The sequence below is a fragment of the Pseudopipra pipra genome, chromosome 5 (assembly GCF_036250125.1).
Source record: "Pseudopipra pipra isolate bDixPip1 chromosome 5, bDixPip1.hap1, whole genome shotgun sequence".
NCBI lineage: Eukaryota > Metazoa > Chordata > Aves > Passeriformes > Pipridae > Pseudopipra > Pseudopipra pipra.
In genome coordinates, this window is record NC_087553.1 from 10,426,576 (window position 1) to 10,439,171 (window position 12,596).

The window sequence follows — 12,596 nt, forward strand, 5'->3', positions numbered from 1 at the left end:
TGAAAGAGCTGCGAAAGAAGGGAAGGGAGGGGAGGAGCAGAACAGATGTGGAAGGGGGAGAACTTTCCAATGGTTTGGAGTGGTGATAGGTTTTTTGCTAGTGGCTGATCAAGTCATTTGCCCCACTGCTGTTGTTTGGATCAGAAGGAAGATCAGTCATATGGATACACAATTAATGGCAGCCAGTGATGGAATGTGTATCTTAAAATCACTTTGCTATTACCCCTGTAAGCTCAGAGCACAAGAAAAAAAGGTTTGTCCCTCCCTCTCCAACGGTATTTGAATACTTATTTTGCAAATGAAATAATTGTAAATATAAACTAAATCCTTACAAAAATACCATTAATAACTGTAGCCAGTACTAGCTTAGTTGCAGCTATCTTCCAGTTTCTGTGGTTTTGCTTAATTATTGGTGGATCTTTCCTTATTTTTCTGTTTGAGAAAGAGAGGACATTCTCTTTAAATAAGAATTTCTTAAATGCTTCTGAAGTAATAGTAGAATCCCCAAATAAATTTATAAATAATTGTTAGTACTGCTTTAAATCTCTGAAGTTTAAGTTTTAGACAGACGTGTAAGCCAGCTGTTCATTGACTTTGTGTAGCATTTACAAAGAGCATTGAGCTGTTTCCACTTTAATGTGGGTAGGGATGGTTTTTTTTACTTCTGCCTTGTCACAAGAAAGGAGGATGTTCAAATGCAGAAAATTGGAGAGGTGTTGAGAAACAGAATAACAGTGCAGTATTTTGAAAGATAAGGGAATACTGGCTTATGAAAAGCAAAGGTCTTCAGAAGCATTTATTTTCTGTACAAAGAGTTTGCCAGTGCATTGTTTGAGATTGGTTTTATGCTATACAATATTTCAGAATATGACATAGCATGGAAAAATATTATGCCATGGAATAATTACTGGGAGTTAAAAACTTCAAACAAATTTGCTTCAGAATATGTTTATTTTTTGTTTTTAAGAATTGCATGGTCAGTAAGAATTTATCTTCCCTTTAATATGTTGAAGTTGAGCCAGAAAAGTCAAACAGAGATCTGTCAAACTCCTGTGCACAAGCACCTGACGCAGTTTTCTGGTTTTTTTTTCTCCCTAGTGTGTAGTTGGTGGGTGCAATGCCAGCTTTGCATCTCAGGGAGGACTTGCCCGTCATGTGCCCACACACTTCAGCCAGCAGAACTCTTCAAAAGTTGCCAGCCAGCCAAAGGCCAAAGAGGAATCTCCATCTAAAGCTGGAATGAATAAAAGAAGGAAATTAAAGAACAAGAGACGACGATCACTACGTAAGTATTTTGCAGAAGTTCTTGAAAGTGTCGTCTGGGATTGGAAGTTCCTCTCCAGTGTGGTGTTTTCTCTGCATATGTGGATCTGGTAGGATTGGCATTCCTTGTGGTGAGAAGAAAACAGTTCCAGATTCTGTTTGTGTTCCTTTTCAGGGTAAATATCTTCACGTTCAGGAGAAAAGATCAGAGTTTCCTGTGAGAAACAGTTGGAGTTCACAGTTGAAAAAGCCTTTTCATTTCAGAGTCACTCTCTGTTTACTGACTATTACTGTTGGAAAATGTTCTGTTTAGTGTTGATGAGATCTGAAGTTCAGTATTGCAGACAGAGATTGCAGATTCATATAAATTAGAGATAAATGCATGTTATATAAGCTCTTCTTTGAGCACAACATTTAATTATGTTAATGACAGTTTTATGAGCATAACCAAGATCTAATTTTGGGCAGAATTGACTTGCTACGTTTTTTTAATCTGTCTCCACACAGTTGATATTCATTAATTTTATATGAACCAATGTGCTGAGAGGTGTAATTTGTCATTTAAAGTGAGAACTGTTACCTATAGCAAGTAGTAATCACTTAGCCAGTACCTTTTCTAGTCCATTTAGATCTAGATGTTTGATTCCTGAGTTGTCCTAGTATTAGACTATAACAATGTCACATTTATATAGAGGTTCTAATGTATAAGAATGGTTAGGAAAGACTAGGCAATTGTTAAAATATTTCACTTTGTTTTATAATTGCTTTGGGTGCAACTCTCCAGTACCAAACTGATTTTGAACTGTTACTATGACACCTGCATCTTAGAGATGTGAAAAACATTTAGATTTTTTTTTCTGTTGGTATGTCAACAGCTGAAGAAAAAGCTTTTTACTTGTGGTGCAAAGTCCATCTTACAGTATTGGAGAGCAGCACAAGATGCCTTTTTTATGCACCTGTTAAGTCTCATACCGTCCACAGTGTTACTTTGCCAGAACTTTTCTGTGGCAGAACACTTAACTGTATTCATCTTTCTCTTCCTGGGAAGAAACACAGTTACCAGTTATTCAAGTGGTACTGCAACAATGGATGCACATATTAGTGGTCTTAAGTGATACTCTTTATCACGATTGGGATTTATTCTTATCTTAATACCTCACCTGTGTCTTAAGGAAGTGAAACTTAGGAAGCAGTGGTCATGTTTCTGCCTTGAATGCAGAGAAGCTTGTCCTGGAAAGTTAGTGTCACCTAGAGTTCTGAAAAGTTTATTTCCTGAGTCACTATTAAACTTCTCTTTTGAATTTCTTTTTTTTTTTTGAAGGGGGAATGCTTGGGTATTCTTAAAATATATATGAGCAGATTGGATTGTGAAACACATCTCAGAAGCACAGACTTCAAGAATTCCTCTAATTTTGATTTAACATCCAAAGAAATTAGCAAACTGTTTCTGTTCTTTTCAGAATCTGTTTTTAAAAGGCTTTCCCTTTCACTCTAACAATCTGTGTAAATGAGAAGGTTCAGGAAGGGAAGGCTGGTCAGTGAAGGGTTATGGGCTCACTTTTTACATCTTAGATGTAATGAGAGAGACATCTACTTGGGACAGTTGCAGGTTCCTAAAGGAATATTGTGATTTGTTGACTGTGTTACTCAAATCAAATATGCGTCTAAGTCTGGTCACTTCAAAATTTTCACTTTCAGAGGTTCTCAAGTTGCATCTAGGCTTGTTTCTCCGTATTGATTTTGTTAGGTGGCTGATTTAAAGCATCTTAATTCTGTTTCCCCCCCCCAGTATATGTAGAAGTAGTTTTTCAGGTTGGCATTTTATTAGTACTTGATGAACATTATCGACTTACAGGTTTCAAATCGGAGCTTTGTAATTAAAGCTTCAAATTACCTGCTAAGATGCTGTAGTTGTAATAAGAACTTACTGCAGAATTCTTGAATGAATCTATGGCAAAAAATGGAAGTAGTAAATATTAGTAGGGATTGTTAAAGACTGGACTGTAGTATTTGAATGATCTGCTTTCTCGATCAAGTGTTGCACAGGAAGAAAAATGACAGCTGCTTGAGCAATTTCTTGTCTTCCTACCTCTGGAGACAAATGCAATGCTGGCTGTAGACTTTTGCCTTAAGGCAGAAATCATCTCTAACTCAGTTGGGAACTGACTGCTGTAATGTATTTCTCCAGAGGGTATGTGACCCAGAAATGTATCCAAAGTTGATGGCATTTTCTGAAAATGCAAAGTATTGGCAGCTTTTCTTTAAAACTTCGTGTGGATTATTGTTGATGAGGTGAATGAGACAAAGGGCTGATGAAGTTTTACTCGTCCTTTTGTTTCTTAGTTTTAGTTCAAGAATGAAGTGTGCAGGTTTGTGTGTTCTGTCTCTACAAGAAGAATAAGGGAAAGCAGACACCCTTATCTAAGAAGTCAAAGTAACACAATAACAGCATTGAGTATTTTCAGTCTAAAGTATATAAAGCTAAGAACATGGATTTATATTTAGATAATTTTAAGTGCCTAAAAGCAGAGGTGTTTAACGTAAGTACAGGTTCTCTGCAGGTTGGGTTACAAGAAGTTAATGCCAGGAGTGTAAAACAAGATGCCTTTTGATAGTGCACAGTCTTTTACAATCAATTGGAGATAATCATTGAGAGAAAATTGCAGTTTTGCACCACAGAACAATTTGTGTCCTGAAGAAATGCTGTCAGCCTGTTCTTTCTACCTCCTCATGATCTGATTAGACCCTGGATTTTTACAAGGTGTAAGCAGCTATCTAAATATTTATTGGCCATCAGTTGCCAGTATATGCTGCTATTGAAGCATCCTCATGTTTAACTTCTTAATAGTTTAAATACAGCAGATTTATACATTTGCTTCCTCTGGTTTATATATGAAGGTTAACACTCTTCTGTGAGACAATGTATAAATAAAAAGGAGACTTTACTGTGGCTATATGTGATGAAAATATGTTCCATAAAGAGAATTCTTACTGTTACTTGATTTACTTTTTTTTTTTTTTAGCATCTTGCCATTCTTAAACTCTTTTGCATTTCTTTTGTCCTGTCTGTAAACAATACATGTTCTTATAAGTTTGGAAATTAGCACTTCTATGATAAAAGCATGTTTTACTGGAGACACCCTTATAGCTGGTTACATTAGTGATGCTGTAGAGATGTGATTTGTCTTAGAAATTTTGATTTTTTTTAGAATAATTCAGGATTACAGTCAGTAGATTGCTTTCTCACCTGGATAGCCTTGTACCTGTTCCCTGATCTGTGTAGTCTGGTGATATTTGGAGGTATAGAACCAAATATATTGAAAGTGTGTATCTAAAATAGGTCACAGTGTTGCTATTCTGAAGCTGCCTTGAAGAATACAGGACTGTCACTTGCTTTTCCATTAGCAAAGGTGACACTATGGTTAATAAAAAGAGTAATCCAGTTCTCTGGAGGAATGTAAGAGAGATAAGGAAAGGTACTGTTCATAGAATTTACAGTAAAACTACCTTAGTTACATAATGCTTGCATTTTCATTTAGGAGGTTCCTGGTATGATGATGTTAATTTATTTGACTTTAGTCAGTCAAGCAGGATTGGCAGGAAGGGAGATACTTAAATCTGTTCCCTCAAAATTATTTTCAGATTAAAGATATATATAGAGAAGATACAGCACTAATGTTCAGTAAGGAGCAATATAAGGGGTAAATAAAACTATTCAAGTGCCTTGGAAAAATTGTGCCCTTTCTTCTGCATCTGTTGAATGTTATCCAGTGGTAAATCCTGAAGAAATTTGTTGTATGAAACGAAAAAATGTGGTTGTTTTTTATTTTTTTAGCTTCTTTCCATCTTCCCTTCCTTCCTCCCTCATATTTATTTATAAAATATTTATATGCTTGCATCACTGACCACCTGCAGCATGAGCTGCAGTTCCACATTACCACTTAGAGCGAGAAAACATTGCAGTGAGATGATTGCCTAATTGGCAGTATCCAACTGAGATGGAGTAGGGACAGAACATAATGTACAGATGAATGCTTAACAACAATTAGTCCCACGAGTGGGACTAATGCAAATGCTAGCTTTAAGTGGAATTTGTAGTTCATTTTGAAATAATGGAGAGATGAATATAGAAGTTGTTTTAAATTAAGGCAGCAGAACTTTGAATCACTGTGCAGATTTCAGGGTAATACATTTTTGATAATGTAATATCAACTCCTCTTTGTAGTTTTAATTTCAGTGTGTTATTTAGCAACTACTAGTCTCAAGGCTTAAAAATGGGAATGCTACTAATGTAATTTTACTACTGTATTGTATGGTATATTTTCATTTTTTTTTGCAAATTATTTTTAACACTTTGCAAATATATGCCCAGTAGCAATTATTTTTTAGTTAAAATACTTTTAGTGTAGAGTTGATAGACCTTCTTTACACTCCAGATCAAAATTCTTTTCAGTGTTTGAGACAAACTTAACTATAGAAGTCCTTTTCTAAAAGGAAAAGGTCCTTATTAGTTTCTGCTGGTTATAGACTAGTTGTAAAAATATTGTATGGATGTTAATTGTGCTTTACTCATATAAATTGAAGTGTGGTGTGGGATGCAGTTGGTTCTTCTTGGCTAGAAAATGTTTACTGATTGTCAAAGAACACGGAATGACACCTTGTACATGGAAAGAAATGTGTAGTAGTGTGGAGTTTTTCACCTGATTATTCAGCATTATTGAAACCAAAATGAAAGGAGCCGAGTACAGTTACATTTTTCAAAACAGCTGTTTGATCCACAGGGAGTGTGTTTTGACCAAACCTGAATTGTGCTTCTCTTGGAGTAATTTCTTCCTCTCAGTTGATGTTTGCAACTCTCTGACAAGGTAGTGCTGCTGCCATAATGATAAATGATTTGCTAATGACACTTCAGACTTGTTTACATGCTTGATTCTGGTTTGTGTGCTTTGAATTTGTTGAACACTGAGGATCTCTTTTCCTTTTTTTCCAGCAAGACCTCATGACTTCTTTGATGCACAAACACTGGATGCTATAAGACATCGAGCCATCTGCTTTAATCTCTCAGCACATATAGAAAGTTTAGGAAAAGGCCACAGTGTTGTATTTCATAGTACTGTAAGTATACATATTATGCATTCTATTTGTTTACCTATGTGTCTGAAAAATCTAACCCTTCAGAAAGATTTCTGGTTTCCTCTTATTGCTGTAGGCATTTAATCAGAAATGAGTAATAGTGGGTATTTCATATTGTTAATTTGTCCATTGCTGTTAGTAAATTAACTTTTAAAAAGCAGTGTTGGTAGTTGTAGCTCACAAACTGTGAAAGGCTTGCTGTCTGATACTCTTGGGGAAATATCTAACAGCAAGTATGTGTTGCAGGAAAATGTGGTTCTATCTTCTAAATAGGAAAGCAGTTCAGATGGCATTTCCTTAGTTGTGAGTGCTAATTTATCACAAGGAATATTTTGACTGTAATTTAATATTTAAAGATGCTGATCTGAAATTCGTGTTTATTTCCTTGTTTTTCCCCAGTTTAAAGGATACAATCTTGAATAAATGTCTTCTTGTACCCATTTTTTTTCTTTTAATAAACTTACACCAGGATGTCAGTGAATTGCTAGAAGGAGGCAAGTACCAGGTGGGGAACTGGCCTTTAGTCCTGTTTCCATATCCTATTTTGTGAATTTCAGTTGTATTTGGATAGGAAAGACATCCTTTTTCCAGAGAAAAAGTAGGGAGTTGGAGTATAGGGGTCAGAATTTCAAAAAGCTGTGTAAGCTCAGGTTTTGTTAACCAAACTGAGAGATGTGGGCACGTAAAAGGTGGAGACTCAGCTGAAGAAAAGAAGAGATGGGACGAAATGAGAAGGGATAGTTTTTGAATTGGCAGACTAATACAAGATGAACTGCAGTCCAAGGAAGGAATGCTGACTGACATGTCCTCAGCTCCAGTTTAATCTTAACATGATTCAAAGTCTGGAACTCTGTCTCTTTCCATAAATAAAAGATGATTTTGTGTGCACGAAACTTATTTCGTACTATTCTATGAGACTGATGATTGTTATAAATATCTGTGGCCTGTATTAGAAATTTTTTCCAAATGATTACTCCTGAACTTTATGTGCAACTGAGCAGCAGCTGCAAGTGGAGATTTGCAGGTGGTTTAGCTGTTACTGTATTTAAATCTCATTCTAGTGTTCTGGGCAAACGTGGATCTTAAAATGCTGTGAGAAAGGCAGATTCTCTTCCAATTCACAGCATGCTTTAATCTGAAAGGTTATCCAGCCAGACTACTCAGTTGTGAAAGCTCAGCTCTGTCTTTTGGAATAATTCATAAGGAGGTGGAATTAGAGGGAGGAACGTGCTCTAAAATTGCCTCAGCTGAACTTGAAGGAAGTGCTGAAAATCCTTTTAGCTTATCCGTGCGTGCGTCACTCGAGATGGTGGGAGGTTGATTAGATCTGAAATGGCTCAGACCTCAGGTGGGGAGAGGTTGTACCAGTGGGGGAACTGCTCCAAGCTCCCAGCCCTCTTTTGCTGCTGCAGTTGTGTGGGCTTGTGCTGGGCATCAGCTTTATTGATGAGACACAGCCTAAAACTGGCTTTAAAAAGAAAAGGCAGGCTAGAAGCAGTCCCGGGGATGTGCACTGTTACACTGAGCTGATGATAGCTCAGATGCAAACACATTTTGCATCACTTAAAGGCACTAGGGCGTTAAATTTGAGTGGTGCCTGGCTAAATAGCATAATAAGTTTGTGTGGCCCACCTTAAGATGAAGAAGAAATATGTAACTATCATGGGCATTAATTTGAAAGGTGAAAAACATGAAGATAAAATTGCCTTGTTGTCTGAAAAGGGATGTGAATGATGTAAGTTTTTTTTTTATGTATCGTAAAAATAATGCCAACACAATGCAGTATTTACAGGACAGATATAATATGAAGAATTTCTAAGCAGCTGCCGTAGATACCCTTCATGTCCTATGAAAAGGCACATCCTTTTATTGATATAGACTTATTTTAACCCATCCTTTTCTTTGTAGATATAGAAAGCTTTAGAACGCGGTCGTTAATAAAACCTTTTTCAAGAAATGTGTTTGCCATCCAGAGTTCTCCTTTGGCTTGATTATGATTTTTTTTTCTGCTTGTTTTTTTTTAAATTGGAGTCAAATTTTTGTGCTTTAATTCTTTGAATTTTTAGATAGAAAAAGTCAAGCATTTCTATATAACCTAAACACCAGATATTACACTGATTAAAAAATGCAGCTTATATGTTACCCTGTTGTGCCTCCCCCACCTTTGACATGGCTTGAATTAATTCTGTAAAATATTCGAATACTGAACTGTTCTCTGGTTTTAGCTTTTTTACCTATTTCAGTCCAGTGAACTGACGTATTGAAACATGTTTTGAAATCTTAAAACTTTGTAACAGTAAATGAATAGAGTGAGACGCACAGCAATTTATAGGGTGAAATTGTTTTCTTTTTCCAGAAGAGGTCAGCAGAACTCCATTTCTAATTTGAGACAACTCTGATGCACATTTCCTTTAAATTTCCATTTTGTTTCGGGGACAGTGCATGCAATGTGTGGAATGTAGGGAGAACGTTTTCGAATAAAGCTGCAGTGAGCATACACTGCCTGGCTGAATTGTGGTTTGAAGTGAAAAATTTAAATGAACATAAGTTCTTTGCAGAACAATTTCAAGTCTTCAGAACATATTTGTTACAGGCACACGATTTTACTCCCATTTCTGCTGTAACTTTTGCAGACTTGACCATAAATCTCCGATTACGAGTGTCAAAATAGCAAATAATTTTTTAAATTTCTTTCTTGCAAACATCTTTGCAGTTTTGCATTTGTTTGCACCATAGCTGTGTTTCTGTTTTATGCTGGCTAAAGGTGGGAGTCTAACCTCGGGCTCCTACACTTAAAAACTTAATTCTCTGGAGAGTACCTTAGGTACTGGGCTGCTGTGAACTGGTGTGAGAAATCCTGAGAAAGGAGTTCTTACTTCTTGTCTGTGACCTGACAGACAAGAAGTAAGTATGTACACTTTATATAGAATTAATACAACTTGGAGCAAGTAAAACAAGCAAGTCTCCCTTTTATGAATATGCAGTTGAACATGAAGAACAACAGTTTTTGAGCAAAAAATAGGGAATTTGGTTTTAATTATGATTTTTGTAATTATTATAGGTAATAGCTAAAAGAAAAGAAGACTCTGGAAAAATAAAACTCTTGCTTCATTGGACACCTGAGGACATGTGAGTATATTGCTAGTGATATGCTACAGGATTTAAATGGGGAAGGATTTACAGCGGGGTAAATGAACTGCCTGTCACTATATTATTTTGTGCTGTTGAGTATTTAAATTCAAGTTAATATTTTTAAAATGCTTTTCAAAAAGTAATTTAGAAAATTTTAAATTAATAAGCAATGTTTAATTGATTTTTTTTTTAACGGATTAACTAAATTTTCAAGTCTTTGGGCTCTAATATGTTTCAGGTAAATTTGAGTATTTTTTTAATGTATTTTGTCACTATGCACTATGCAGCCATATACATAAGAAAACTTAGCACTGAGGCAACTTTGTTTTACCCACTGATTTTTCATGATCCTAAAAATACTTTCAGGTACTGAAAAATGTGCAATTATCATTGTCACAGTAGAACTGCATGACTCTTTACCTGGGTACCACAATCCAGCAGTATAATAACCACAGCTGGCCCCTTAAGGTGTCCATGTCATATTGCTGCTTCTTTGCATTCTCCCACTGAAGCTTGGAATGCTTTTCCAGCATGTTTGACTGTTTTTTTTTCCTCTTTCTTTTCAAAGTTTTGCTTTGTTCCAAATGAATAGCAGGATGAAAGTACTGCCCTCGGGTAGTCTTGGGATGTATGAAGTAGTACATATCCTCTAGAAATAATTTATCTACCTTGAAAGTGCTGAGTTCTCATCTTTCTTTTAACACTTAGAGAACAAAGAGACCTTTTTGATTTGGTGATGCTTTCAGGTGATTGAGTGGGATAGTGATAAAGCTGCGGCATAACAGAAATTTACCTTTGCTTTGGTGGTTTAAATCACTCACCTTTGTAGTGTCCCAAATCAGTCACGTGCAGTGGTGTGAAATGGGCAGCATGAGTCTGTTATAACTTGTATTTGTAGAGGACTGGAATTGCTGATAAATTATCTGCAGCAATGGTTGACATCTTGGTGGAATTTTCAAGTGTCTGCATCTTTGCTGCTCCCTGCAGCACTTGTAGACTGCAAGTTTCAGTTCAGCTTGGGAGACAATAACTAAAATATTCTAGTAAAAAAACAGATTTTTGATTACCTTTAGGGCAGCTGGCAGTACTATGTGTAACAGCATTCTGAAGTTATTATTTTTGAAATGTTACAGATAAGGACAGTTAATTGTGTTTTAAGATGAAAACCATTAAAAAGTGTAGTAACACTAGGAACGTGAAAAATAAATAAAAATAGCAGGTTTTACATTTTTATACAGTCAAATGAATTTTTTGCTCACGCAGATGAATTCAGTATTAAGAATCTCTGCATTGGAGAAGCCAAGTTGTTCAGAAATGTTAAGCCATCCCTGATAGAATGGAGATTTGGTTGGTCAGGTCAAAGGAATAATGTTTCATATTGCTGTTGCTTGCATCTTGGTTGGGTTAGGGAGAAGGGTATATTTCATCACTAAATGATGTAGTGTTGGATTACTGAGTGTACAGTAGATTGAATTTCATCTTGATTATTACAGTTAAGAACAGCAAATGCCAAGGTCTCTGGGCACATGCCATCAGTCTGTTTTTATCCAAGCCGTGCACTCACACTGTAGAGGAGTGCAGTGCACTCCTGGGGATGACTTTCCATCAGCCTGAATTTCAGATGGATCTGGGAGTAATGATTTAACTTCTTCTGAGCAACTGTTAAAGTGCTTAAGGTCACGTGTACATTAAGTATTTTTTCAGGAAAAATAAAAACTAGTCTTTAACCTGTTTCCTATATAAGAGGGAAAAACTTTTAATTTCTTCTATTTTTTTTTAGAGCAGGAATTTAGTCTTGGTGCCAGTACTTCTTAGCTTACTGAGTTGCTGTCTTTATGTATATTTCAAATAGTCTTTGCATGTGAGAAGTTTTTTTATTTGCTATTTGTGTCATTTTGCATCTTCAGCATCTAGTTTCTACTGAAAACGTCTCCCAAATGTTGTTTGTCCAAAAACTGATTTTGGCATTATTTGAAAAAGTCTTATGATGGTTTTCCACCTTTTATGATCCATAAGCCTTAGTGGATATATGGATTGCCTCCTGGGTTGTTCCTGCCCCACTTTTTTTCTTTCTCTTTTTTTCTTCTGCCTTTATCTGAAAAGTTTTGTTGGAGAAACTCCATTTCCTGCTGGGATAGAAATTCTTGGTTTCGTTTCATGTTTTGAACAGCTTGACCAGAAAATTGAATTTGAGTTACAGCTCACTTTCATGGCTGCAAAATGAAGATTCAGGAAAATAAATTGCAAAAGTCTGTAGAACTGCATTTATCTTTGGTCAGAGAAAGGGCTGTTACATTTAGCTGGTTTCAAGTGTTGGGTTTCTCAATTTGAAATTTATTCCAAAGAGTTAGATCTTAATTACAAATGTAAACTTTTCCCCCAACCTAAAATTAATCTTTGGCTTCTAGGACACGTAAAAAATAATAAACCCAAACAAACAAACACAAAAAACCAAAACACCAAAGAAAACAAGACCCCGGAAACCCCAAATGACTTTGTGGGCCAAAAAGAATCACAGGGGGTTGTTGGGGTTTGGGTGGGGATTTTTTTGTTTGTGGGTTTTTTGTGCTTTTTTGGGAGTTGCCTTTTTTTCTTTTCTTTTTGTCTGGTTCCCCCTCCTCCCCCAGTAGTGGAAACAAAAGGGGTGCCTTGTTTGTTCTGCACAGCCCTGACAAGAAAGAAGGTTTTCAGTAAGACAGTGATGAGCTCTGCAAGCCCAGTGCTTCTCTTAATAACATGTACCTGAAAACCTCAGCAGGGCCCTAAGAGCCCAGTGTACCTCTAATAAAAGAAGCAGCAATGCAATAACTCTGAGTTAGGCATGTTTGGGCTCAAGTAATTAAAGTGCAAAATGGAGATAATTGTGTGTGTTATCTCCAGCCCTCTTCACAAGTTTCACTGCAAGTGGCACTGAAGCAACAGTTCATTTTAATGTGTAAAGACCAAGTTTTATTTCATCTCACAGTGAGAACTGTTACACAGCCAAAAGATTTTGTGGCGATTGCCTGGATTTCCTCAGAAGATAGTGAAATGATCAACAAAGCTGGAGGATTTTGAGGTTGAAACCT

At 36.3% G+C, this 12,596-nt stretch overlaps 1 protein-coding gene across 3 annotated transcripts in view; it reads left to right on the plus strand.

Moving 5' to 3' along the window:
• The window catches only part of AEBP2 (AE binding protein 2), a 46,441-nt gene that overhangs the window by 29,578 nt on the left and 4,267 nt on the right, over positions 1 to 12,596 (plus strand). For all 3 annotated transcript variants that reach the window (XM_064654409.1, XM_064654407.1, XM_064654408.1), the window contains exons 4-6: positions 1,099 to 1,285; positions 6,254 to 6,378; positions 9,458 to 9,525. In XM_064654409.1, coding sequence (XP_064510479.1) covers positions 1,099 to 1,285; positions 6,254 to 6,378; positions 9,458 to 9,525 — 380 coding nt within the window. The remainder of the gene's footprint in view (positions 1 to 1,098; positions 1,286 to 6,253; positions 6,379 to 9,457; positions 9,526 to 12,596) is intronic.